Below are 27,768 nucleotides of genomic sequence, written 5' to 3' on the forward strand. Positions count from 1 at the left end.
TTTGTACCAGTGGCAGTCAGGTTAGGGGGAGCAGAAGTAACAGAAGAGCCTTATTCCTATAATAAATTAAAACTGGGATTGGTGTTTGAACTACTAGAGGGTACAGGCAGTAAATGGTGTAAAATCTGATCTACTTCATCTCCTGATGTCATGGCTCAGACTGTGATGAAGCAGATCAAAATGCAGGTGATGTTGGTTGTGGCAGGGGTGCCTGAGCTTTGGGATTTAAAGCTGGCACACTGTTCATGCACTTGGTCTGACAGCAAATGTGCTATGCCCCTGCTGGGTCAGCTTCCTCCAAGTCTATAAGATGTGAGATGGGGAAGGCTCCTGTGACTCCTCTTGAGTAGAGTGGGTGAAAGAGCTTGGTGAAAACCCATCCCCTCCTAACCTGGAGCTAATGCTCTCCCCTCCTTCCAGCCAGATGAAGCTGGAACAAGAAACGTGGATAGACTTGTGTCTTTTTCCTTCAAGAGCATCCTATGTGAATAATTTGCCAAAGTAACTAGTAAACTTTCAGAAATTCCACTCTGGGAACCTTTCCCAAGAGCTGTACTGGATGTTCTCTGGAGCTGTAACTCACTGCTGAAAAACACAGACCTTTTCCATCAGGATAAGTTTTCAAGACTTCAAATACATTGGGGGAGGAGTGTAAGGTAACAGGTTTTCTCCCATTCTGACAAGAGCTTCTGCCTTCACTCTCCAAACTGGCAGCACGTTGTACGAAAATACTCTGCTGTCCCTGGTCAGCAGTCCTTGACAAAGCCTCTTGTCAACACTTGATGAGTTTTGATGTGGTTTCTGCTGGTGTGTGCCAGCACCTGGCAGGCAGCATTTCTCAAAAGCTTTCATCTGTATCACTCTTTCCTCTCTCATGTGTCAGATTCCCACCTCACCTGTTTATCTCTCATCTTGCACAACCCTTGCTTTGTGCCAGACCTCTTCATCTCTGTCACTGCTCCTTTTCTGCCTGTGTCCACATTCCCTGTGCTCCTGGTGAGCAAATTCTAAGTGCTCTGGGATGGGTGGGTATGTAGTAACTGGGCAGCACAATGTCTGAGCCACCAAGGCCTCTCCTTTGTGTGCATCTTTGGGGAGCTTTCTGAATTTTTGTGGACTGCTTTTGAGACTTAACCTTGCCAGGAACTGCTGTTCCTGTCTCTCTGCCAATCTAATGGTCCCCATGTCTGTGACATCTGCAGTAGCAGCAAAAATCTGGTGCCTTGGCAGATAGCACATAGCACCCAGTGGCTTATAGAAGAGCATGGTAAGAGATGAGAGTGAATAAGAACCATGTAGTTACAGAGTGAGGAGTGACAGGGGAAGGAGAAAATCTGGTGGGTTCTTTGGATTGCTCCAGTTCAGAAAGTTGCTCAAATGTCTACTGGCTTCTCTGAAGGTTACTAAAGTTGCTCAAATGTTTATTGGCATCTTTAATGGTTATTAAAGACCTCCTAGATGCTGGTGAAACCTTGAAATGGTGCTGCTCCTGTGGCTGAGTATAAGCTGTACAGACACAGGTTTAGTGTAGGACCTTGGAGCTGGTGTTGGAGTTACATGTTTGCCTAGCTCCACCTTGTGCTTCTAGATTGAGAACCAAGGGAAGGAGAAAAAACCCTGTCTGAACCAGCTGGACCTGTGGGTGTGTCCTGGGCTGTTCCTGGTGGTGGGTGGAAGGGGAATCTTGTGTTATTTCTTACAGAGGTGTCTGTCAGATGCACCTCTGCCCCTTGGCATGGCTCCATTTAGTGATGAGCAGCAGGAGGGAGCTCTGAGCAAACTGGTGTTTGCACTGACTGTGCCAGGCTCCAGTCCCTGAAGCAGCACAGGAACACCAGTGCTGTGTGGTGCCAATTAGCCCTGCAGCTCCTTGCAACCAGTTAATTTGGGTGCAGGCCTGCACTGATATGATTATGCTGCCTCTGGTCCCTGAGCAGGCTCGTGCTCAGTGTGGCATTGCAGTGGTTCCATGGGGCTGCAGAGCACTGAGCAAGGAGGGGTCTGGGGGCTTTATGTAAAGAAACAAGAGGGGAACTGCAGGAGAGAGGAGATTGAAAGGAAAAGACCCCCTTGGAGCAGTCCCTTGGGGTGAGGAGCTGTTGGATTTGATGCAGTGTGGAGTGATGAAACAACACAGCAGCAGACTGGGACAGGGTGGATGTGTCCCAGCACTGCCCGGAGCTGCTCGGCACCTGGAGCTGTGCTGCTGCGATGGGCAGGCTTCCCATGGGGGAACAAATAGACAGGCTGAACAATGTGATACTTTGGCAATAACAGCTCATGCATCATAAATTAGTAGCTGCCCTGCCCCTTTGACCTGCAGCTCAGCATTGCTCTGCTCTGATGCTGTTTATCAGCCCAAGCTCCCAGCTGCTGGAAGCATAATTTGCCCAAATCCTCCTGCCACCTCTCCTTTAGTCATGACGTGGCAGTGGCTGGGCGGTGCTTCCCCCTCCCACATTGCTGGGGTTAACGAGCCCTGGTCTCAGTCCTGTGTGCGCCGAGGAACAGAGTAACCACGGGCGAATTCTTTGCAGACAGTTCTGTTGCATTATTTATGGATGGGGAGTAACACACTGTCCATGAGGGGAACATAAGGGGTGCTTGGTTGTCAGCATGTCGTTCAACTTCTCTCCTGTTTGCCTGGCAGCAGCCTGCACACAGGTATCTCTCTTTTTGTCATCTCTTTCCAGTAAAGTTGGCTAAAAAAGAGCCAAAACGTTGATGAGCCAAAAGTGTACTTAATAAGACTTTGACTTCACAAAGACCAGTACTTGTCCCACTAGTGTTGACTTACCAACTCTCTGCTACCAACTGTGCTGTTGATATTCCCTCAGCCTGAAATCCTTCCTGTGGTTACACTTAAATCCCTTAAGCAGAGCAGTCCACACATCTCAGCTTGTCTTCTTGTTGTAATTCCTACCTACAGGTGATGTAAAGATCACACAACCACCCTGTTCAAGTGCTGCTTTCTGGCTCTGAGATTTCACAGCTCAGAGCCCTCCTGCTGAGTTAATCATCAATTCATATACCTTCTCCAAAGCCCCATAATAAAAGAAATTAGTAATGTTAAAGTAAAGAAACTTCTGTAAATAAAAAAAATGTGCTTCCACTGACATTTTCCATGGTAAATACGTATGGAGACAAGAGCTTTTTAAAACTTTTCTTCACCTGAAGCCAAAGGGTGTTAGTATTTAGCAAAATACTGTGATTCTATTGAAAAGAAACCTTCAGTTCCAACCTCTCTCATCTGGGGCTCCTTAATGTCTCATTTTTCAGTTCATGAGAGACCTCAGCAGCCCAGCTTTCCATTCTAGTTTGGAGTAGAAAGTAATTTTAAATGTCTTTACTCAGACATTTTTTTCCTGGTTTAAATTCCTTTTTGGGGCTGAGTGATCATTTTCCTCATAAAGGTTATCTACTCTCTCTTCTGCTCAGTTTTAACTGATGGGTATGTGCAAGCATTTCCCTAATCTAAAGAAAATCAGTACCTACAAGAAAATTAATGTTCTTCCTTTTACCCTGTGCAATGTAGTGAAGCTTTAATTTCACTCGGCACCAGCTCCTGCCTCCTGCTTCCCAGTGGGAATTGTATTGGCGAGGTTAGTGGATTTCTCAGCATTAGGGAAATGATCCCATAAAAATAAATTGGTTTATTTAACAGTCTTAATCATATTTTTATGTGTGGAGAAACAAATACAATTGCTGTCAAACACAGCTTTGCTCTTTTCCCTGTGCCTGGAGCCCGGCTGATCGATCACACCTGAAAGGCTGGAGCTGTGAGCTGCCCATTTGGATGTTGGGAGGTGAAATATCTGGGATGGCATGCTTGGGAGTAGACCAGTGTATGGGGCAGCCTTTGGTAACCCACAGCAATGTTGGTGTTGCACTCTATGGAAACTGGTTTAATGGATGTGGAATCTGTGGCTACAGGTATCGTCTGTTGATGGAGTGAGGGAATGGAGCAATGAACCCTGAAACTGGAGGGATTTGGGTGAGATACCTTTCCCATGGTTCCCCGTATCCTTCTGCCTGGCAGCACTGGGGGCAGCAGGACTGTGGTTGGATCCCTAGGCAGATCTTTTTAGGAGGAAATCATCATCCAGCTCATGACCAAATGGAGCCACTTTTGTGTAAGGAGCGTGGCTCTTCTGCACCTCCATGTATTCTGAGGACTGGTCGTGTGTCTCCGTCCTGCTGGACAAATGCTTGAGCTCTGTGTGCTCTCTGGAAGCAGCCTGGCAGGGTGGGATGGGGCAGGAGGCAGCTGGTACATCTGAAGACGCTGCAGACGGTTTCACTGGAGGGCTGTGAAGGGATTAAAACAGCTGTAGCCTGCGGTCAGAGCCAGTCTGCAGCAGCAATCCAGTCCCCTGGTGTTGAATTCAGAGCTGCAGGCGTGTTCCCTTTTTCCCATTAGGAATTCTCTTTCCCAGTTCTCATAGCTAGTTTTCAGTGTGCACCACATTCAATTCCCTGAGGCATCACCTGTCCCAGTACAGCAGATATCTGTGAGGGCCTCACTTCTGGGAACAGCTCCCTGAATCCAGGTGCTCCAAGTCTCTGGTCTGCTCTGTGGATCTGGTGATTTTAGAGATAGGAGTTGAATGGGCTCTCTGCTGTGCTGTGCTGGGCTCTGTCCAGCTACTTTTCTCTTTGAAGCAAAGATGAGACCATGATCGAGTGAGGTTTTGCCTGGCTCCTATAGGAAAAGCATCTCTGCACTGACCCAAGGGAACGTGGAGAAATGACAAAAGTTTGTACTCTCCAGGGTCCTGTCAGAAGAGAAAGAAGGAAAAAAATGAGACCTAAAATTTTCCCCCTTATAATTTCTTGGTTTAGGGCACTAACAGCTGTTGGACCTACTCTTGCTCAGAGCAGCAACTTATGAAGAATTGTCTGACAAAAATTTTAAGCCTCTGGGTTGCTCAGCTCACTCAAACGTACCTCCTGTCTCTGTGTTCATGTTTTGGAAACAGCCAAGACTTATATCTGTGTTTGCAATCTCAGAATGAAGCAGTTTGTCTTTTCCTTCTGAAGGTGTTGTCCTGCTTGCCCAGGGGCTGGGAAGGCAGGAGATCTGAGGGGCTGTGGTCACGCAGGCCAGGCTAAGTGCTGACTGTGCCCTCGAGAGCAGCCCCAGGACCTTCCCAAAGGCTTTTCTTGGGTGTCAGTGCAAGAGGGAATATCAGAGGGCAGTCACTATATGCCACTAAATGATGTGCATCCTCCTGGCCTCATGGCAAGAAGTTCAGAAATCAAATTTCATCATCTCTCTCAATAGTCTTGCAAAACAGGAGTCCAGACTAACTTGCATCAGTCCTGACAGCAGCACCTCATGGGGTTTCTCATATGGTACATTTGTCCTCTCCAAAAACACCACGTTAGGTTGCAAGGGCACTGGTCTTTCCTTGCTTATCTCTTGCAGACATGTCAGCTTTGGTACCAGCCATTGGGATTTGAGTTTATTGCTCTAATGGAGACCAGGGAAGGAGATGAGGAGGATGGGTTCTGCCTTGATTTAATTTTTTTCTTTCCTCGGCCACCCCCAGTTTCTCATGACACTTAGGCTGGCAGAGCAAGGAGTAGCTGAGGAGAGGCTGAGCATCATGTGGGGCAGCTGTTCCTGCTGCTGAGGTGGCTGCAAGGCTGGCTCAGGAGCCAGGCACAGGTGAAGATGCTCAGACTCCTTCCTTTCCAATTTCATAGTTCATTTAGATGCACAGAGAGGAGAGGAGGATTACTGCAAAGCCAGCCCTCATCTCTCCTGACTGTAGAATTAGGATGGGAAATGGAAATCTCTGAACCCTGAACTGTCTCACTGAAACCTTTTCAGGGTGAAGGACCTGGAGGTATTCCCTGTTCTGCCTCTTATGGGGCGAGCTCTTGAAGAGGGGATGTCTCTCTCATTCTGAGAAGATTTTTTTTTTAATATTATGCTGGGGGTTTAGCTGCAGGCTGCAGCTGTATCTTAAATGATTTTGGGAATAAGAGCTGAGTATTTAGAGTGATAATCTGAAATTTGAGCAGGTGCAGGGAGGGTGAAGCGTGGCCATCTCCCCTGAGGGGATTAGAGAAGCTTTCCTGAGTTTATTCCACCTGTGCAGCAGAGTCTGGAAGGAGGGCTGGGAGCTGCTTATGCATGTGGCAAGGAGGGAAGGAGAGGTATGGAAAAGTATGCTTGAAGTGAAAGGCTGTGCTAGTTGATAAATGCATGAGTAGGTGACAGTTTAAGGGTCCCTGGGACATTCCTGCCTCCCAGAGCAGCTGCTCAGAGGAGGCTGCCGGGACCAAGCTGGAGCTGTTCTGAGCACTGAGATTGATGTATTTACAGCAGCAGTTGGTGGCATGGTGTTCCCACTGCAGCAGTCCCCCAAACAGATCTGCTTGCTGGAGATGGCCTCTGTCTCCCCCAAGTGGGCTTTGTCTTGGTCAGAGCTGTCTGCCAGGTCCTTGCAGGTCTGTGCTGTGTCCTGACTCATCAACAGCTTCCACGGGCCAGTGCTGGGCTTTACCTGAGCAGGGATTTGCTCGGGGGCTGTGACATCCTTATCTCTGCAGGCAGGAGCTGAGCTATGATTCTTCACTCCATGAGTAGCTTTTGGAGAAGATGCTGCATTTTCCTATTGCAGATCCCGGCATGTTTTGCTTCTGGTTGTGAAGAACCACGTGGCTGTAAATGAGAGCAGCCCCGGGGGTGCTGCGTGATCATTACCCTCTGTCCTGTATCACATCAGGTATCACTTCCCTGCCATGTTCTTGCCATCCCAGGGTGATCAGCAGTGCCCAGAGCCAGAACTCTTCGGGCACTGGGTGTAGCATCCATGGAGAAGGGAGCAATCACAGCCTTTCAGAACTCCAAAACACAGAGTTTGGAAAGCTTTCCCCATCTGGAGCTCATCTCTGGCTCTGTGAATCCTGGCATATTTGACTGAGTAATTCCCTTCCTAAGCTGGGAAAGCTTAATCCAACAGGACAGAAAACTGTAGTAGGGAGTGGAATGTGGGGGTGGGAGGCTTTGGAGTTTGGGGTTTTTTTTGTTCTGTTTTTTGTTTTGGTTTTTTTTTTTTAGGCTTTTCTGTGTTATCAGCACATGCCCAGCAGTGGTACTTGCTTGAGCAGCTATAATTTCCTCATTCCTTTCAGTATAAACCTGCCTGGTATCTCAATGCTGCCATTAGATTTTTTCCTCTGAAGTATGAAAGGCAGCAGCAGTGAAAAAAATCATCCTTTATAGTGGTGGACCTGTTAGTCACAGTTGTGGCTCAGTCAATTCTTTTTTCATCTCTGCCACCTCTTCCAAGGTCAGGATTTACACTGGTTTTGTTTGTTTGGTTGGTTTTTTTCTTCTTTTTTTTTCTTTCCCCCTTTGGTAGATCTTCTGCTGTTCTAAAAAACCTTGCCAGCATGTTATACCAGTTTCACTTTGTGAGATGGGGAATTTGAAGCAGCAAACTGAAAGCACCAAGATATTAATTTCCCCATTTCTCTGCACCTGTGTGTTGGTTGTCAGCAACCTCAAGAAGTGCAACCCAGGCTGCTTCTCTTAGTGCCTGTGAATCCAGACTGAATCACAGGTGAGTGACTCTTGGGTAACTTGAAGTTACCTCAACAGCAGCTCTGGATGCTTTAACAACAATCTGTACCTATAGATTGGATATTGGGAAGAAATTCCTCCCTGTGAGGGTGGGGAGGCCCTGGCACAGGTTGCCCAGAGAAGCTGTGGCTGCCCCATCCCTGGAAGTGTCACGGCCAGGTTGGACAGGGCTTGGAGCAACCTGGGCTAGTGGAAGGTGTCCCTGCCCATGGCAGGGGGGTTGGAACAAGATGACCTTTAAGGTCCCTTCCAACCCAAACCATTCTGTGATTCTGTGATATTCCTAAATATACAGAGATGAAGGTGACTGATTTGGTTAATGCCTCTGCCAATTTGGGTTTATTCCATCCAGTAGCCCTACCTTGCCTGATCTCAGTTTCAGGGCTTTTGGTATGAATGGTGTTCTGTTACTCTGACCCTGCCACTCTTGCAACCTCTTCTATTAATACAGCACCAGGGAGGGGGGCAAAGTTTTCTGAATTTTATTTTATTTTATAGGCAACACTTGTTCAGGAGAGACTGTTTTTTCTCTTTCAGTGGAGAGCAATTTGTGTGACTGTGTAGTGGTGAAATAAGGCATGTTTTCCCATGCAACATTGCCAATGTTTCTTTCTGTTAAAATAGGTTTGATTTGACTGCTGAAAATTTCTTAACTGTTGTTAGAGAGTGAGCTGACAATGGCAAAGGAGTGATCCATACACAGATCCTTGGGGATTAGTTCTGCATTCAGATGCTCTCTTTTTATTACTGTTATTTTTTTTATTTAATGGAGACTTTTCTTACTGTGTCTGCAGAGAAAGTGAGAGGCTGACGCTGTGAATGAGGCACCAAGCTGAGACTCTGAGGTCCGTGTTCAGCTTCCAGCTCAGCTAATCCTTTTGTAAGCCTTCTTGGAAGGGATTCAGCTCCCTTAAATGGCCTTTGTGGAAGCCATAGGTCGAGTTGGAGCCAGTCCTTCAGGCTTCATCCATGAGCTGATGCACAGAGGAGGAGTGCTTGACACCTGACTGGGGAAGTAGCAAGTTCTACGTTTTAAAAACATCAGACTGGAAATACATGGCTGGGGGGCAGCTGAGCCACAAGGAATGGTGGGACTTGTGTCTCCCTGGGGTGGTGATTCATGCCTCAGTCCTGACGTAGCTGTTCCCATATCTACCACCCCCCAAAATCTCTGTCCCTGACTCTGACCCATACAGGTGATGATTTTTATGTGGAGGACATTGCTTGAGGGGTGGCTGCCTTGTTTGGCAGCTAAGCTGGGGCAGAGTCACTGGGGAACAGGGTGGGTGCTATAAAATGGATTTAAGATGTGAGATTCAGTATGAAAGTTGCAGCAATAAGTAAAATCCAGTGAAAAATGAAGTGGATTTTCCCAGCAAAAAGAAATGCAGTCTGCTCAGTGAATAATCTTTACAGGTTTGCATTTCCCTTCCCCAGGAAGGTGAGGGCTACTTAGATTTTTCTTCCCTGGCACAAGTCCTTGGCTGTTGCCTGAGGTTATGCAGCAGCTTTGTAGGTACTGGAGACTTGGAGTCTTCTCCCAGCTGAGGAGAATCCCCACAGCAGCACTGCTCATCCCCAGAGGGTAAGAAAAGCAGACTCTAATGTCCTCTCTGCAGCTCTTGCTCTGATTGAACTTTGAGATAAAGGCTGCAGTGAGCCAAATGGGCTGTGAATCTTCCCAAGAGCTGCTGAAGGGAAAGGGAAGAAAGCTCCAGATTGTATGACTGACACTGTCTGAGGCTCTTCCTGTATCTGCTGATTTCTGGAGGAAGGAACTGGGTCTCTGCCAGGGCTTGAGTCATCTCCTTTATCTCAGCTGTGGTGGTGTTCCCTCTGGGCTGTGCTCTGCTCTTGGGTGACTCCTCAATGAGAGGGAGAGACCTGGAATCCTGTCCCAACAGGAGTCTTGGGATTCTTAACAACTGTAACTGCCATGTGGCCCTGAGATGGTCAAGGCTGAGAGCAGAAGGCAGGAGAAGGCACTCCCTGCAATGTGGAGGCAGTAATGGTGATAGCTGCAAATAGGGTGCCTTTCCTTAGGAACTATTAAGGCTACAGGTAATCTCTCCAACCAGATCCTTCCCCTGCATGGAGCTGTTCCTCAGCCCCAGTGCCCTGTTCCTCTTTGGTTTCTCTGCTACTGCAAGGGCACAGTGGCTCCTTTTGGAGGGATGTCCTGAGGGGGAGGCATGTTTGGCCCCACTCCTTTTGCAGCAGCTACTGGATGAGTGTGTTTGCTCCTGCTGCTGAGTTAACGATGAGCTGGGCTGTGGGGACAGGTCTCACATCACTGGTGACTCAACATCTCCCTGAGTCATGGCATTACCATTCCTGAATGAATCAGCACATAGGTAGGAGTGTGTGCACCAGCCAGGAGGAAGCCATTCAGCTGTGATACTGTAAAGCAAGTGGTTACATTAGCAGAGTGCTGTAAGAATAATTTTCACATTCTGGGAACTACTGAAGTATTTCTGTAGGCCTGAAGGAAAAGTCTGCTGGAGAATAAAAATACAAAATTAATTGCAAGGCTTTGGGATCTTTTACCATGAAGTACAGCAATCCTTACCTGTAACTGTAATGATTATAAGGATGAGTGCAAGTTATTAAAATAGTTTTAATGTAAAAATGAATTGCATTTATCATGGAGGGGACACTGTACTTGGCTGGAGAAGATAAAAATATCTGTGTTTAATATACATCAACTGCAATTGTTGAAACATTTTTGAGGACCACTCAAGATTTGGGGTGTTTGAAATGTTCCTCTTCCATTACAAGTATTTCTACAAGGGTGTGTGCAGCCCTGAGTTTGTATGTGTTTAAAGTCCTTTGGTGGTTTTGTGCCCATGTTTGAGTCATCAACCTGGGCAGCTGCCTAAGTTTTGAGAGAGATCAGATGCATTCTTGCCTTTTATAGAAACCCTGATGGCCAGATGAATTAGAGTGATCAACCAGAAAGTGTTCAATCCTGAGAGCATGGGATGTGTTATCCTTTTGGGTTCATTACTCTATCCTCTGAGCATGTCATCCCATTTTTCCACTTGAATGTCTTTCCTATTCATTGTGATCTCCCTTAAAGTGTTTGTTTTGTATTCCTGTCCCTCATGGGGGCGTTGCATTGTGCCGTTTCTGCTTTCAGTAATTTGCTGCCCAGTTCTTAATCTCCTTTTTCCCTAGACTCTGAATCGAGGATGAGACAAATCTTTCAAATGCTATGCTGTTAAGAAAATGAGTTGGTCTCCACAAATTCACCTGTTCCTTGTAAAGCCTCAGCTTTGCTCCAGAGGAAACATGCTGTGGATAAACAACTGTCTATCACTCACCAGACGTGGGCTGAGCAGGTGTCAGCTGCAACCACCTCTTCATTGGCTGTGATTTTGATTTGTGAAACTCTGAGACAGCTGTCACCTGTATTTAGGTCCTTCACGTTGTTTGTGTCCCTGCTGATGTATTGACTGAGCTGCTCCATTGGCTCTTTTTGTGGTTACAACCATGAAAGCTTAGGGAGAGGTTTGAGCTTGGACATGGCACTAAAAAGATACATGATTAGTGAGATGCTGGCTGTCAGTAAGGTCAAACAGGGGGGGAGTCTGCTGGGAGAGTCTTTCCTCTGTGGTTGGACACAGTTGAACTAAAGCCAAGCAGAAAATAGGAACAGATTCTAGAAAGTGCAGTTATTCTGCCTGCATTGCCTGGGTTTGCTGTTATGTTTGCTTATGTTTGCTTGCTAAGGACTAAAGTTGTGATTCTTTTATTATTATGTTTTTGAAAGTGATCTGATGAAGAGTAGTTTTTAAAATCTTTCTTCGAGGTAGTAATTACCTCGTTTCTTGCAGAAGATTTGCAGATTAATGTTTACAAAGTCATAATGCAAGGCGGTGATTTTGATCTCTCATGACCGATATGTTGAATTATTTTTATTCTTTTTTCTTTTACATGATTCAGTACAGACATGATGCTACACGAGAAAGAATTGCAAACACAGGTGCTTCCCCTGCATTTCAGGGTGATGGTATGGTTAAGCTTAGAAGGGCTAAGCACAGGGATGAAGGCTCCCTTGTTGGTTAGCTCTTCAGGAATTCACTATGACATTGAGGTGCTGTGTTTGGGAATCAGCAGCATGGATTCCTCCTTTCCTTCCTGGCTCAAGGCAGTCACAGCCAATGCCTCTGTACAGGGCCCATGGTCTGCTGTGACAGTTACTGTAAAACTTTTTTGCTTGCAAACACTGATTGGAAAGGCTTTGCATTAGCTTGCCTGGAGGATTTAGAGGAAGGCAAAGCCCATCTGCCTAACTCCAGTGTCCCACAGGATGAGTTTTCCTTCTGGCACATTGAGTAGGGACAGTATTGTTGACAACAACTTGCCTTATTTTGTATGCTTTGAAAAATCAGTGCTTTAGCAGGGAACATCTCCCTGCCCCATGTCCAACCATGCATAGGCATTGCTCAGACATGGGGACACAGCCCAGTTCTCTTTTTTATCTGCCTGTGTGGTTGTCAAAGGTCTCTCAAAACAGAGGAGGTGGCAGCACTTCATCTCCTGTGGAACAGTCTCTCCTTTGCTTGTTGTTTATTCTCCCCTTTAATTTACCTCCATAAATCTGAAATATTCCCTTGCACTTGTTTGAGGTCAGACTGCATAATTTAATAATAATGTTATGCTCAGAAATACCTGAAGTTGGAAAAGTTTCAACAAAAGAATTGGGACAACCAGACTGAGGGTGTATTTTCCCCAAAACCCTCAACAAAAGAAGCCCAATATCAGGAGTACATCATAGGATACATTTACATTGGTAATGTAAAACTAAACACCACCTTGGATACTGTGCTGTTCATCTCTGAAAGGTCTCCAGGCTTCTATAACAAAGTTTAAATTTCTTTGTTACAGGTGAGAACTTTAAATCTGACTCTGCCATAATTTCTTTTCGTGACCTAGGGCAAAAAAAGTTGTTTAAACCCATCAGACAGCAGCCTCTGTGCAGCCAGAGGGAGTCTGGGCTGGGAGAGAAGCTCCCTTGAGCTACCCATGGGGAGAACATCTCTGAGGGACGAGTCTCTTGAGGCTGGTGGTCTTTGTGCTGAGCTGACAGTGATGCCAAGATGTCTTTAGTGCACTGAGGTTGTACTGCTTCTACAGCAGCCCAACAGTGTGCTCTGGTCTTGAGCATAGTCTTCAGGGACCTCATTTAAGTGTTCAACACACACTCTTCTCACAGTGAGGTCAGGAGTTACAATTGTCAACAGACACATTATCCTTACTTTGCTCATGAAAGGCAGCAGAGGCAGCAATAAATGCAAGGTCAAGAAACCTCTCTGAAGCCCCCAGGCAGGATCCTCCCAGTCCAGCCCAGCTCTGTTGCAAGCTGGAAGTGCTCAGTGTGAGCTTTGGGAAGGCTCTGCAGTCCCAGCTGCCACCAGTGCTGCCGCAGAAATGAGTGGCATCTTCCCTGGCTGAGCCAGACAGCTGGTCTGTGGAGACAAGCGTTTGCTTTATGTTACACCCTGCTCTGAGTGTGGGTTTTCTACCTGTGACTGCCAAAATGTCAGTCGTTGAGGGGAACAGGGGAAGTGAGGAAAATTGCTCAAGCTCTAAAATCCAAAGCAGCACAAACTGAATCCCATTCAGCTCGGTGTGGGAAGTGTTTACCTTGAAAGCCAGTGGGAAAACCTTTGGATTGCACAACAAGGCAACAGAACAACTGCACAAACAAAACTTTTTCTCCCCAGTGATAATCTAATCACCAAAACCGGAATTCTTCAGTTCAAAGCATGACTCCTCAGGCTGGGGAAGTGCAGATAAAGCCAAAGCTGGTTAGAGCAGCACGACTCATGTTTCGTCTAATGGCCGCTTCTAGTTTCACCTCCTGTTTTCCCTGGAAAGCAAGGAGAGTCTTGTTTCTTTTGGACGTAATAGGTTTTGGGGGATGCCAAAACATTTTTCAGTTTTCTGTGGTGTTTAAATGTGCAAGCAGAGCTGTTGCTTCGTGGGAGACGCTTCACTGTTGCAGTTGGTGACTGAAGCATGTGGGTCTGGATGTGCTTTGGCAGAGTTTTTGGCTCTGTTGTTGACTTGCTGCCTGTGGTGGACATGTGCATGGATAAGATGTCTTGGATCAGGAGTGAGTTGTGGAGCTGGAGGGAGAAAACACTGGAGGGGTATTTGGGTCTCAGTCCATATCACCCCTATGTTCAAACTGTCACAGGCTGCAGTTTCACAAATGTTGATGTGCTCCTCCTTGAGTGTGTGCTCATAGGTGTATTCCTCCTGAACTACAGTGAGTGATGCTCTACTGAGCCAAAAGCCTGCTGGTTTAAAGATAATCCCTCAAAACTGTCACACTAGGTGGGCTCTCTGCATTTTAGGACCGTGGTGTTTGGAAGTGGTTCTGGGATTTTCTCTATGGTCAGAGTTGCAGCCTCTCTCACCTACCTGATCTGTCTTACTGGCATCTCTGCAGGTCACTGATGGGGACAGGGGGAATAAGAAGCACGAGGCAAGCTCTGTACCTGAAGGAGTTGGAAGGCTTCTTTGACTTGTCCTTTACCAGAAGGAGGATGTCAGAGATGAAGATGAGGCCCATGAGCCAGATGCCCTTGTTGCCCTTGCTGGAGAGCAGAACCCCTGTGGACACGAGGTGGTGGTGATGTTCAGCAGAGGTGGGTGGCAGTTCCTCCCTGAAGCCCCTTGATTTGGAAGTATGCTACTATTTTAAAATTGCTGTTTCCTGTGGAAATATTCCTCCTGCCTCACGAGCTGCCAAAGGAGTGATTGCATTACTGTGAACCTCAGCTGCAGCCAGGGGAGTGATGAAACAATCGAGTTTCCACCTTGATCCTCTCAAAGTCACTGTACAAAGTGGAAGAGCGGCTTGAGCTGACTGTGTGCTCTGTGTTAGTTCCATACACCAATGTCAGCTACATCTGCTAGATGAGGTCCTTTAAACAACCATCAGCACTTCTCTGAGAACTCTGACAAATCCGTGCTGCCAAGGTTTTGCTGTATTGGCAATGGGATAAAAATGAAAGTTAAGCCAAAAGAAGGGAAGCAGCAGAAAGCCACCGGATGAAGTATTGTGGTTTTAGGATCGTGTTGCAGAAGGTCTTTAAGCAGATGAAGCTGCTTTGATGGTGCCTTTCCAGGGAAGAGATATTCTCCAGTATCCAGCAGAGCTTGCAATCTCTATCCCATCTTCACTGGTCACCACAGTCCTGCCTCTTAACACTGATCCAGCAGGTACACAACAACTCTCTTGGCAGCTTTCTGTTTCCAAAGCAGCACAGCTTGAAGGGGATGCTGCAAGGGCTAGGCTAGGACTTCAGTATGCTCATCTGGGATGGGTGGAGTCTCTGGACTGGGCATCTCCTCTGGAATTAAATGGTAGTTTTGCCTGGTTTGAGTCATACATGTAACATGTGGTTTAAGTTTTGGCGATACACATATTACAGCATCATGTAGGGTCCTTGGCTGTGACCAGGATCCCAGCAAGAAGGCCCTGTAACAAGATGAAACGAGGGGTAATCCTTCATTTGAGACCATGTGGGACTTGTGATTGAGACTTCCTGAGCAGTGTGTTTCGAGAGAGGAAACCACTTGGGAATGGCTTATGGGGAAAAAAACAGACCAGGTAGATATAACCCCAAACTCCTGGGAGAGGGCATGAGTATTGATGCCATGAGTATCTTTAAGTGCATGTCTCTCTGCATGCATTGGCATCAGTTTGGGTTTTGTGAGCAAAAACTAGTCATTTTGAAAACTTATCAAAAAGATTGTTGGAATGATGAAGTTATCTTACCCCACTGGGCGCACAGGGGTGAAAGCATGGCTGGGCTTTATTAAACATTTTAGCTGGTTCCTGAGAAATGAGAAAAAGATGCATTAAACCATGAGGAACTTGGAAACCACAAATCATTTAAGTGAGGACTTAAAAAACTCAAACTGTGAAACAAAACTTCATTTTTCCAGTTTTTTCCTCCTCTTTTTAATAAGACAGCTTATGCCTGTAAGAATGAGAACTTCTGTCCCTTCCAAAATTCATGGCTTTTAAAAATCTGTATTTTCATGAATAGTAGATGTTTTTCAGAATGTGCATGAATATTTCATCTTGTCTCCTCAGCACGCTCTTGGTGGCCACTTGCCCTCCATCCCCTCTGCTTCAGACACTTGCAGACATCTCTTCTCAGGGTGTTTCACACTCCAAATGAGGGGAACAGCCATTACTATTACAGGAACTCTCAGGGGTTTAACATCTCTAGTATGCTATAGCACTCAACATGCTGCCTGGGTTTTTAATTACCTCATGGTGATTAACAGTCCAGAAAATCACTTGAAACCAATTAAATAATGTAGACCTGACTGAAGGCTGCTGCAGGCTCTGGGGTCTGCTTCAGAGCAGTCACAGTTGACAGGGTTTTTAACAGGCCCTCTCCCCCTCTTCACTTTGCAGACACCCTGTAAATGATTTATCTACTTCATTATTTTTCAACTCCAACAGTAATTGTTTTTTATGAGTTTAGTAAAGCTGCTTTTATCAGTGGTAGCAGTAATAATATTTTCTCCTGGAAGTGCTCCCCCATCTTGGGGTGAGGCCCTGAATTTAGTGTGCTGTGGCTTTTCTGACCCCTGAATTACTGCCTGTGATTCTAATGTTCTTATGCAGAGGTACTACAGGTTATGCTGCCCAACTTCCCCTGGAGTAAATCAGCTGTACAGCCCGATCTGGCCTTGTGCAGTGGAGCAGCACTTGGTGATGCAGTTGAGGTCATTACTTAATAATATCCAACCTCTCCAGGAGCAGACTGCTATGGGATAGAGAAGGGCTGATAGGCCAAAGAGCTTTGTCTTCTCCATTTTTTTTACTTTATTATTTTTTGTTAATTTTTTAAAACCCTTGCATGAAAAAAAGGTCCCTCCAGGGCAGGGATCCCCTGTCCCTGACCAAGGGGGCTGAGAGCAGCTGTAAAGCCCAAGAGAAGTCTGTTTGCTCCCACACTGTAGTGCCAGGCCTGCCATTGGTGTGGGTGGGTGACTCTGGGGGTTTGTGGGAGCTTTAAATGTCCAGCACTCCGCTTGTGCTTGCCCTGCAGGGGAAGGGCATTGCAGAGCAAAGGGCATGTTCGCAGCCAGAGCCACTCTTGAGAGTTGCTGCTGCCTGAAGTGGTGTGTCTGAAAAGGGATTTTCCTGCCAGGGTGGCTGGGAATTTGGAAAAGAAAAGCTGGGGGTGGCTGTCAAACCCTGTGATCACTCTGAGTGAGATGCAGGTGCTCGCACATATGCAGCCTGGTCTGCAGCTGCCCTGTGAGCTGGCTTGGCTCACAGGGCAGCCAGAGCATCCAGAAAACTCTACTGGTCACCTCCCTGCATAGACCTGTCTGTTTTGTACCAGGGCCTGGGTGTCTTCTGCCATATAAATAATCTGGCAGAGAAAATGAAGGAACATGTGGCATTCCGAGGGCGGGTTTCACCCATCCCTCATGGGCCCCCTGGCCCAGAGGTCCGATGCTACCCACACGAGTCATCGAGGGGCTGCTCCCAGCACCCGTGTGCAACCCGTGTCCTGCCCTCTCCCTGCAGCTTGGTGGACACAGCGCTGGAGGGCAAAGCCAAAAGCCTCCTCCGCGCGTGCTTCTCGAGTGTCTTCTGGCTGCCTGCAGAGAAGGAAATGCCAAAAGGGGACCTTGCCCTCTACATCAAGGTAAGTGCTGGCTGAGCTCCAGGGGCCTCCAGCCCCTCTGGCCTGCTCCCTGGCTATCCCATGCTGCCACAGGAGCAGGGATCCCAGGCAGGGCAGGGTACTTCCCCCCCTCGTGCCTCTGTCCCCTTTCCGTGGGCCTGGCTGCATCCCGTGCCACAGGCTGCTCTGCCCCCGCAGATTGTCTATGCCCATGTCTCTCCTGGGAAGTGTGGGCATCCTCCTCCTCCTCCTCCTGTGGCACGGGGGGGTTCAGATGGCTCTCCTGGGGCTGGGAGGAACAGCAGAATGACTGCCATTGCTCTCTGTGTTCCTTGCAGACCCTGAACTCCATGGACAGCATGCTGAGGACAATGGTGCTCAGCTTTCCTGCCTCTCGAGTCAGCGAGGAGCTGCAGGGCATCTTGGAGGTCTGGCACAAGCAAAAAGGGGGAGTGTTTGAGGGCTGTTACTCACTTGGGGGGAGAGGAGGCGTTCTGCTGCGGGGCCTGGGGTGCACTGAAGGCCTCAGGAGGCTTTGTGTGTGATCATGAGAAAGCTTTTCTTGATGGAAATGGTTGTCAGGCATTGGAAGGGGCTACCCAGAGAGGTGGTGGAATCCCCATTCCTGGAGGTATCCAAGACAAGACTGGACGTGGCACTCCCTCAGTGCTCTGCTCTAGTGGACAAGGTGGGGATGGGTGCAAGTTGGGACTCGATGATTTTGCAGGTCTTTGCCAACCTAAATGGTTCTGTGATTGTATGATCTGGCCTGAAGACAGCTGCAGGGCAGGTGGAGGAGTCCTGTGGTGGGACTGTGGCCAAGAGGCCTCTCCTGGCTGCAGAAGAGCAAACCATGGGTTTTTGTGTCCATTGAGGGCTAAGGGTGGGCTCGTGAGGCATCAAGAAAGGGTGGGGGAGGGGGATGAAGGGGTACTTTGGGGACCAGGGGACAAACTGTGGCCTCTGGAGCACATCAAAAGGTGCCTTAGGGTGCTGAGGGGGCAAATGGCCCAGGCTGAGGCAGCCCCAGCACAAGAGAGGGTTCAGAGAGGACTTGTGGGTCTGAGGAGAGCTCTAGGCCTGGAGGGCCCGGAAGGGAAAACAAACAAGTCCTGAGGGGATGGGATGGAAATTCAAAGTGGAGGGACTCTTTGCCTAGATAGCCTTGCCCACGTCTTTCCTGGACTGCCAGTTGTCCCCACTGGCTGTCCCCAGGCAGCGCGGACGCCCACACCAGTCCCCCAGGGCAGAGCGGGGCTCTGAAGGTGCCTGAGCGAGGTCACACTGGGCAGCAGCTCCAGGGCACCTCTGGGGCTGTCAGAGAGGGGCTATCCCAGGGCCCTTTGGGCTTCTGGGGGCTTCTTTGGTCTGATTCTGCAGAAGAGACACAGAGGTGAGGCAAGAGCAGCAGGACTACAGCTCCTGGCCCCTCAGATGGACCAATGCGGTTGCTCAGCTGGGCTGTGCCAGAAGACGACAGCTCCTGGCACGCTGAGGATCCCAGCCCTTCCAGCTGGATCCCCCTGGGTACCATCCTCCCCCCTTCAGCCCTAAGCCCCCCCAGGACTCCGCCAGCCTGGCAGGGCCACTCAGCCACCCCTGGGGCAGCTCAGGGTGCCGCGCAGGGGCCTGGGGTGCAGCGAAGGCCTTGGGAGGGCTCCTGAGCAGCCCGGTGCTGGAAGAGCTGTTGAGTGGGGCAAAGCTCTTGCTGGTCAGTGGGAGAAAGAGAAAAGGTGACAAAAGCCATGGTTTCTGTTAAGCTTGGGCAAACGTTATGCATTTAATGTGACTGAGGGGCTCAGAGGCCAGACTGTGCAGTGTGGGGACAGGAAAGGGATGTCCTGGGGACACGCAGGGCTGTCTGAACATGGGGCTCCTTGGGATGTCCTGAGGAGACATGAGAGCAAAGTGGGGTCTGGAGACATTCTGAGGGCAGCTGAGTGCCAAGGGCTGAGGCAGGTCTGTGTCCCCAGGGACACCCTGCCTGTTCCTGCCTGCGTGGTGGCTCCCTGGGACCCGTTGCTGGGGGCAGGTGCCATGTCAACAAGCACTGGGACCTGTGGCTAGCGGCCGGTAGCGGGTCACAGAGGGGCCCTTTGTGACACCCACTGCAGCAGGTGTGCTCAGCACGACCGTGGCCCACGGTGGGTCAGTGTCCGTCAGGACGGCGACTGGATAGGAGAGGAGTGCAGCGCTGGCGAGAAGCCCCCGACTGCAGTCCACGTCTTGTCCACGACCTCTGGTGGCCCCGTGCGAACGCGGAGTTTTGCTGAGGCGTTTTGCCGAAGCGTTTTTGCCTGAGGCATTTGGGCCGAGGCCTTTTGGCCGAGGTGCTTTGCCTGAGGCGCTTTGCCTTGGCCTTTGGGCTGAGGCACTTTGCTGAGACCTTTGGGCTGTGGCACTTTGCTGAGGCCTTTGGGCTGAGGCACTTTGCTGAGGCCTTTGGGCTGAAGCCTTTTGCGGAGGCCTTTTGGCTGAGGCCTTTTGCCTTGGCTTTTTGGCTGAGGCACTTTGCTGAGGCCTTTTGGCTGAAGCCTTTTGCTGAGGCCTTTTGGCTGAGGCACTTTGCCTTGGCCTTTTGGCTGAGGCCTTTTGCTGAGGCCTTTTGCTGAGGCCTTTTGCCTGAGGCCTTTTGCCTGAGGCGATTTGGCCGCGGCATTTTTTCTGAGGGTGTTCGACTCCACCATTCGGACGCCCTCCGTAGGCAGGCTCCCCTGTGTTCTTTAATTCACAGGATGGAGAGGAGACCCCCCGCCTGCCCCAGGCAGGCCTGGATGGAAGACAGCTCTTCCCAGGAGAGCCGCTCTCCAGGTCTGCAGCTTCCGTCCTCCTACGAGGTGACCACCATGCAGCCCCTCAAGCTCGGTGAGTGAGGGGCCTTGTGGGGCTGGGCAGGGCTGGGGCCCACCACCACACCCTGTAGCACACCAGGATCCCACTTTCCTGGCCAGCTGACAATGGGGGTCCTGGCGTCAGCCATGCTGTTGCCTGAAAGCTGGGACTGCTCAGGGCTGGAGCGCGGCCCCAGCACAGCCTCTCCCAGAGAAGGACAGGGCAGAGGGGCTCTGGGCTGTGGGCAGAGAGGGCCAGCTGGGCTGGCAGGAGGCAGCCGTGCTGTGGGAGCCTGGGCCTTTCCTGCCTGTCTGCCATTGCCTTCCTCAGCCCGGGGCACTGGGGCTTTCCCGGGCATGGCAGCTCCTCTGCCAGGCACCCTCCAGCCAGGAGCTGCAAGGGAAGGCCGTGCCAAGGCAGTGGGCAGAGAGCTGGGTGGAGGGCAGATATCCTTTGCTCCCTCCTCTCGCTGGACCCTCTGCAGCTCTCCCTGCTCTTTCCCCCCTTAGACACCAGCTGGTTGCCCATCTACAAGGAGGAGCAGGAAGCTGTCGATGCCATCCTGGCCTTTGTCACCAGCCCCAACAAGGTAACTGCGGCCAACTGGAGGGGGGCTGTGCTGCTGTCTGCTGGCAGGGGCTGTGCTGCCGGGCTGCTGGAGGGCTGCTGGCAGGGCAGGGCTGCTTCTCCCGCAGGGCACTGCACCCCCAGTGCTGCGGTCCCGCTGGCTGTGTCCGCCCACTCACAATCCGTGTTTGTGTCTCTGTCCCCCGGCTGGCAGGAGGAGAGAGACAAGGCCACATTTCTCCGGAGCATCTCTGTGCTGTGCAGAAGCGCCTTGAGCCACGGCCTGACCCAGGGCCTGGATCTGCTTTGTGACACGTACCAGCTGGCAGAGAACATCAAGGTGAGGGCACTCTGGGCAATGTGGCGAAGGGAGCAAAGCCCCCTGGCACCGGCAGCCTGTGCGGACAGCGCTGGGGTGGGTCAGGGACTGGAGGCCCTGGGTGCTGGCAGCTGCCAGCAGGTGCCATCCCGGTTGTGCTCCGCAGGCGCTGCTGGAAGAAGAGCCAAGGGACCAGCTGTGCACAGACCTTCGGCATCTTTCCATGCTGGCTCTGGAGAAATTGAGGTACCTGCCCATCTGTCGTGGGCCCCCTGGCCCAGAGGTTCGATGCCACCCGCACGAGTCATCAAGGGGCTGCTCCCAGCACCCGTGTGCAACCCGTGTCCTGCCCTCTCCCTGCAGCTTGGTGGACACAGCGCTGGAGGGCAAAGCCAAAAGCCTCCTCCGCGCGTGCTTCTCAAGTGTCTTCTGGCTGCCTGCAGAGAAGGAAATGCCAAAAGGGGACCTTGCCCTCTACATCAAGGTAAGTGCTGGCTGAGCTCCAGGGGCCTCCAGCCCCTCTGGCCTGCTCCCTGGCTATCCCATGCTGCCACAGGAGCAGGGATCCCAGGCAGGGCAGGGTACTTCCCCTCCTTGTGCCTTTGTCCCCTTCCCTGGGGAAGGGCCTGGCTGCATCCCGTGCCACAGGCTGCTGTGCCCCCGCAGATTGTCTATGCCCATGTCTCTCCCGGGAAGTGTGGGCATCCTCCTCCTCCTCCTGTGGCACGGGGGGATCAGTTGGCTCTCCTGGGGCTGGGAGGAACAGCAGAATGACTGCCATTGCTCTCTGTGTTCCTTGCAGACCCTGAACTCCATGGACAGCATGCTGAGGACAATGGTGCTCAGCTTTCCTGCCTCTCGAGTCAGCGAGGAGCTGCAGGGCATCTTGGAGGTCTGGCACAAGCAAAAAGGGGGGGAGTCCCAGGGCTGTTCCTCAACCTGGAGGGGAGGGTTTGCCCGCTCCTGGCTGAGTGGTGCCCAGAGCAATGCTGAACAGGCAGAGTGCCCTGCAGGGAGGGTGCCCACCTCCTGTGGGGAAGCAGGGGCTGGCCCCAGGCTCTCGTGGAGCACAGGGGCTGCAGAGGGTGGCACCTGCCCTCCTCCTTGGCCATGAGGTTGGCTCTGGGCCTTTGTGCCTGACCTGGGTGGGAATCCAGGGGCAGACACCCCACTGCAGGCTTTGCTGGAGGGGAGAGGAAGCCTTGAGGGATGGGGCGAGTGCGGCCCAGGAGTGGAGCTGTGCTGCTGCTGGTGTTGGGGTCTGGTCCCAGGGCTCACCCGCTGCTTTTCTTGTCCCAGCTGCTGCTGGACTTTACCGGATCCGAGAGAGAGGCTGTCAGGGAGAGGGCCATGGCAAGGATCGATGTGCTGACCTGTGTGCTGTCGGACTATTCCACTCTGCAGGTAAGGACCAGGCCCCCTCCAGCCAGGCCATGCCCCCATCCCTGCTGCTCTCCAGGCCAGGGCTGCTGCCCACATGGCTGCTCTGAGAGACGGGGACGCAGGGCTCTGCAAAGCCTGGTCTCTCCAGGAATCCCGCCCTTGGCAGACTCTCGGGAGGGGGGCTTTGGCACCACCTTTGTGCCCTCAGCCCTTCTGCTCATGCCTCCCTCATCCAGGCCCATGCCAACGACAGAAGAGGCACTGCTGGACCTGTCTGCTCTGGGGAGATCCAGCTCCCGCTCCTAGGAAAGCTGCTGGGACGGCTCATCCTTTTCCGGTTCTCTGAGGAGCCGACATGCTATGCAGCTTTCCACGCTCTTTTTGCCCTGGCTGAGTTCATCTGTAAGTAAAAAAGGCAGAGCAGTGGTGGGCTTCATTGCTCTGCACACAGACATCTCCTGAGAGATCTGCTTCCTAACCCCCTTTGCCCCTCCCAGCTGCTTCCCAGAGCTTCCCAGCTGCCACTTTGCTGCAGAGCCTGAGCGCTTTGCTCAAGGCCAGGACCTGTTTGCTGCTGCTCTCCTTCCTCCCCTTCCTTTCAGGATCTTGCAGCCCGCTGGTTTGTGGGCCCCACAGCCAAAGGCCCTCTTGACTTCCCTGTCCCAAAGCCACGTCTTCCCTGGTGGGGAAGAGCAGATCTCCCACCCTGGCTGGTCCCTCCAGTGCCTGTAGCAAGAAGCTGTTCCTGATGCCCTCCCAAAATCCTGGACTGCTCCTGTCCTGCCCCCTTGCCAGCAGATGCCCTGGCGGTTTGGTGAGCTTGCTGGCAAAGCTGCTCTGCCTTCCTGACTCTTGTGTGTTTGCCCTGGTGTTTAGTCGAATCCAGGCTAAAGGACAGAGCAGACCAAGTCCAGCGGGAAGCCGTGACCACCTCCGCGCTGTGTTCTCTGAGCCCCAGGGACTGTGCCAAGGTGAGGAGCTGCGCCCTTGCTGGGACTCCTGTCCGTGGCACCAGCAGGGCACTGGTGTGAGCCAAAGGACCCCGCAGCAGTGGGGCTGTCGTGCACTCAGCTCCCTGGGGAGAGGGTTCCCGCCGTCCTTGCCCAGGGACAGCATGAGGGCTGCACTCCAGTGGCCCAGCAGCAGCTTCAGCCCCAGCAGGAGCTCCGGTGCTCCTGACCACCAGCAAGTCCCTGGTTCTCAGTGGGGCCAGCAGCCTGTGCCCATGAGCCCTCCTCCCCCAGCAGGAGGGCCCTCTCTGCTCATCTTTGCCATGCAGGGACTGCAGGCACTGCTGCCAGCTTTGCTGCGGGCACTGCTGTCAGCAGTGGTGGGCACGTCCGGCCAGGGCCCCTCGAGCTGCTCAGCCAAGCAGCACCATCAGGGCACTCAGCGTGACACGTCTTCCTTCCTTGCTACCATAGGCCTTTGGAAAATACCTGCAGTCCCACGAGAGGACAGACATCATCCTCGTGGCCCTCGAGGCGTTGGGAGATGCCAGCATCCTCGACCAGCAGGTGCCCAGCAGCCTGCTGGATGTGGCCTTGGAAGACCCGGACGTCTGGCTGACGGACGTAAGTGGCCTGTGGCTGCATTGTCGTGCCCTTCAGCCCTCTTGGGCCTTGTTCCTCCCTGCACCCCTCCCTCCCAAGCACAGGTGACTTGGGCCCCCCAAGCCACCTCAAGGCAGCAGAGAGGAATGGGAAGGGCAACTGAGCACATGGCTGCACTCCGGGGGCAGTGCCATCCTCACCTGTATTCCCTGCAGGGGCCCAAGATCGTCACCAGCATCCTTGAGAGCCTGCCATACTGCAGCACACAGGCAGCGTGGGAGAAAGTGGAGTCACTCCTTCGCCTGATGACCAACCTGTACCCCACCACAGTGGTCATCCTCCTGTGCAAGGCAGCTCTTCAAGGAGACAGGTACTGGCCCTGATGGCCTTGAGGGTGGGCTTGTTCCCTGTGGGGAGAGGGACCCCAAGACTCTCCGGCTGCCAGAGCCAAGGAATGCTGTGGGACAACCTGCAGAGTCAGGCCCTCCATCCCCCCACACTTTCCAGCCCTGCTTCACAGCAGCCAAAGCTGGCCCAGCCAGCCCAGAGCCAGCAGGGTGCTCCAGCCCCACGGGGAACACGCCCTCAGCCCCCTCCTGCCCGCGCGGGCAGGGCCCCCGGGGACGCGCAGCCAGGGCTCCAAGGGGTGGGTTCTGGGGGGCTGCTCCAGGCCACAGCACTGTGGCTGAGGCAGCCCTGCGGACAGCGCTCTGCCTTCTCTGCCTTCCAGCACTGTGCCGGAGCTGTGGGAGCTGATGTCCTCCATGCCGGAGACGCTGGCCAAGATCTTGGAGGGCTTTGCCAACCTGCTGTGCACACAGTGCTTCCGCTGCTCCGCAGAAGGCCCCCGCACCCAGCCCATGGCTGTGAGTGACTCCTATAGACCCTGGTCCCCTCCTGCCAGCCCTGCAGGCTCTGCCGGCCTCTCACGGCTCTGTTTGCTCCTGCAGTCGTCCTCCAGGAAGGCTGAGTTGGAGGAGTTGGCTGACGAGCCCGACCTCGAGAGCCATCAGGGCTGTCCAAACGTCAGGACAACCGGGCTGCTGCTAGAAGGGCTCGTCGGGCTGTCACAGAGAGCCGAGATGGTGAGCAGGGCGGTGTCAGGGGCAGCCCTGTCGGCAAACAGGGGCTGGGGCTGTGTGGAAAGCAGTGGCTTGGCCTGGCCTGGGACTCAGAACGTGGGGTGACTGCTCCAAACGCCCTCCCTGCCACGGTGTGGCTGGGGTGGCTGCCTGGGGAGCTTTTCAGGCACAGCACTCTTCACCCAATGGACATTCTCTTCTCTCTACAGGCCAGAAACATCGAACTCTTCCTGCCGGGCATGATGAAGATCCTCCAAGTTGGCAGCGAAGATGCAAAGATGAAGATCCTGCTGGCCTTGCGAAACGTTCTGCATCAGCTGAAGAAGAGCAAGGCCAGCTTCATCGCTGTGCAACTTGTGGGGAGGCTCCTGCCCCTCTTTGACTCGGTAAGGCTGATGTGGAGCCTGAGCCCCTCAGATGGGCACTGGGCAATGACAGCTGCCCTGCAGCCCAACCCTGCGAGCAGCACTTGGAGCCAGCTCTGCTCCCCTGGGCTCTCCTGGGATGGCTTCTGGGCCGTGCAGCCCAGTGCTGCTGCTTCTGGGATGTGAGGCCGGAGCCGCTGCCCTCCCCGCAGCCATGATCAGGGCCCTCTTCACTGTGGGCAGGGAGCTGCTGTTTGCAAAGCTCACTTTTCCTGCTTCCTGCCAGGAGTGCAGCGAGCTGCGAGAGCTGTCCATCTGCATGCTCGCAGAGCTGCTGCAGTTCGTGGTCGGCAGGGATGAGAAGAGGATGAGGAAGGAGGTGTGGCGAGCACTGGTGCCTCTCCTCTTTCGTATGAGCGACCAGGTCCCCAGCGTGGCCAAGGTACAGGTTTGAAGGCTGAGCCCTGACACACAGAGGGCTGGGCTGACACCGCCGGGACTCCTGGGCATCGGGGCAGGGGCTGCTGGCAGCGGGCAGCGCTCCCCCAGCACAGCCCGTGGGAAGGTCCGTGCGGAGCCAGCGCCAGCAGGGGCAGAGAAGCTGGCACGGCCCTGTGCAACCCCTGCCCTGCCTGCTCCTGCAGGGCTCAGCAGCAGCCCGTGGCCACCACGGCCTGAACAGGGGCATCCCCACAGGCTGTGTCGGAGGCCAGGCCTTTGAGCCTCCATGCCTGTCCCCCAGGGTTGTCCCCAAAAGCCTCCCAGACATTTGGACTAGGGCATGTCCCAGATTCCTAAAGGCAGGATCCCCCCAGGAACAAAGCCAAGAGGCCTCCTTGCCCAGGCCCCCGGGCCATCCCTGAGCTCATGCTGTCCTGCAGGCCTCCAGGGAAGCCCTTCTTGCTGCTGCCGAGCTGCTGAAGTGGAAGACGCTCAAGCACCTGCTGCAGAGAGAGCGGCTGTGGGAGCTTGGAGCGTGCTTGGTAAGGACAAGCTGTGCAGCCCGGACTGGGGGAGGGCTGCCCCCATCCCAGGTCTGGGCTGGGGACTCTGCAGCTGGGCAGAGCCTGGAGCTGCATCCCTGTTGCTGCCCTCAAGAACAGAGCCCCAAGGGCTCTTCTGCAGGCCCCTGTCCCCTCCCTGTAGCCAGCAGGAGGGGAGGCCTCTCCGTCCCAGGAGGTGCTGGCAGGAGGCACTGCTCCAGCCAACTGCCCCAGTGACAGCCCTGGAGAGACATGCCTTGTTCTCTCTGCAGCTTCAGAACAGCAGGAGCAGGGCTGAAGACTTTATCCAGCAGAGCCTGCCCTACCTGCAGGACCCTCAGGCCAACGTGCGCCTGGCGGCCGTCAGGTTCATCGGTGAGTGCCAGCCCCTGCGGTGCCTCTGGGGCAGCCTGGCCCCTGTGCTGCTGCTGCCCCAGCAATGCCCGGCCACCCTGGGCAGGGCCTTGCCTCCCTCTGCCAGCCCTGCCCACGCAGCGGGGCTTGGTGGCCGCCTTGCTCAGTCCCACTGCCCTGAGCTTCTGGGGGCTCCTGGGCTCAGCCCTGCTGAGGGGGAGGAGGGGAGGACTGGGGGCCCTGCTGTTGGGAGCAGGCTGGGGAGCAGGGGCTAATGGAGCTCTGTGCCCAGGACTCATCACACGGCGCCTGAGGGAGCAGACCACGGAGAGTCAGGCTGACATCCTGAGCGGTGAGTGGGGAGCGCCGTCTGTCGGGAATCCAGAGGCTCTCTGCAGACGGGGGGTTTTATCTGGGCTCTGTTTCTTTCCGTCACAGCACTTCAGCCCTTGGAAAAAGACTGGGACATCTCTGTCAGCTCCCTGGCAGCTCGGACAACCTCCATTCTGAGGAGTCCTTGGGTGCAGCAACGACCAAGAGGCTTCCTACGAGCACTGCGCTGCTGCTGGCCGTGAGCCCGGCAGAGGTGCAGCTTGCCTTGGCTAAAGGACTGGGGCTGAATAAAGCTGGAACAACGTGCCCAAAGCCCTGGTGTCCTTCAGCTGCGCGGTGCTGAGTGTGCCGAGCCGACCGTGTCCTTCCTGGGCTGTCCCGCAGGCAGCGGGACGCTCCCCCCTCAGCACCCCTGGCCCCAGGCTTGTGGGACAAGCTGAGCCCTGGCTGGGGCTTTCCCTAGGAGAAGCCGCCTTGGCTAAAGGACAAGCTGCTGCCCGAGTGTTCTCACCCCATTTCAGGGCCACTGCCAATGTCACCCTGCCCTCTGCCGGTGTGAAGCTATTCCCCCTTGTCCTGTCACTCCAGGCCCTCGTCCAAAATCCATCTCCAGCTCCCTTGGAGCCTCTTTTAGGCACTGGAAGGGGCTGGAAGGTCACCCCAAAACCTTCTCTTCTCCAGCCTGGGCAGCCACAGTTATCCCTGTGTCCCCACACAGTGCCCCAC

General features: G+C 52.8%; 1 protein-coding gene and 1 long non-coding RNA gene across 2 annotated transcripts in view; both read left to right on the forward strand.

Moving 5' to 3' along the window:
* The window catches only part of LOC135424470 (uncharacterized), a 92,173-nt gene extending 74,417 nt beyond the window's left edge, over positions 1-17,756 (forward strand). Inside the window, exons 2-3 of the long non-coding RNA XR_010435237.1 lie at positions 17,172-17,292; positions 17,610-17,756. This is a non-coding gene — a long non-coding RNA (uncharacterized LOC135424470). The remainder of the gene's footprint in view (positions 1-17,171; positions 17,293-17,609) is intronic.
* Positions 17,757-19,865: 2,109 nt separating this feature from the next.
* On the forward strand, positions 19,866-27,354 carry LOC135424473 (uncharacterized). Its single transcript, XM_064675714.1, has 19 exons — positions 19,866-20,136; positions 20,613-20,692; positions 20,885-21,010; positions 21,156-21,235; positions 21,353-21,473; positions 21,792-21,881; positions 22,289-22,393; positions 22,609-22,774; positions 23,249-23,343; positions 23,797-23,946; positions 24,141-24,295; positions 24,656-24,791; positions 24,876-25,010; positions 25,217-25,393; positions 25,659-25,814; positions 26,254-26,355; positions 26,628-26,730; positions 27,002-27,061; positions 27,148-27,354. The coding sequence occupies exons 1-19, from the start codon at positions 20,007-20,009 to the stop codon at positions 27,282-27,284; spliced, it is 2,304 nt and encodes a 767-aa protein (XP_064531784.1). The 5' UTR covers positions 19,866-20,006; the 3' UTR covers positions 27,285-27,354.
* Positions 27,355-27,768: the final 414 nt, after the last annotated feature.

This window comes from Pseudopipra pipra, chromosome 19 (genome assembly GCF_036250125.1).
Source record: "Pseudopipra pipra isolate bDixPip1 chromosome 19, bDixPip1.hap1, whole genome shotgun sequence".
Lineage (NCBI taxonomy): Eukaryota > Metazoa > Chordata > Aves > Passeriformes > Pipridae > Pseudopipra > Pseudopipra pipra.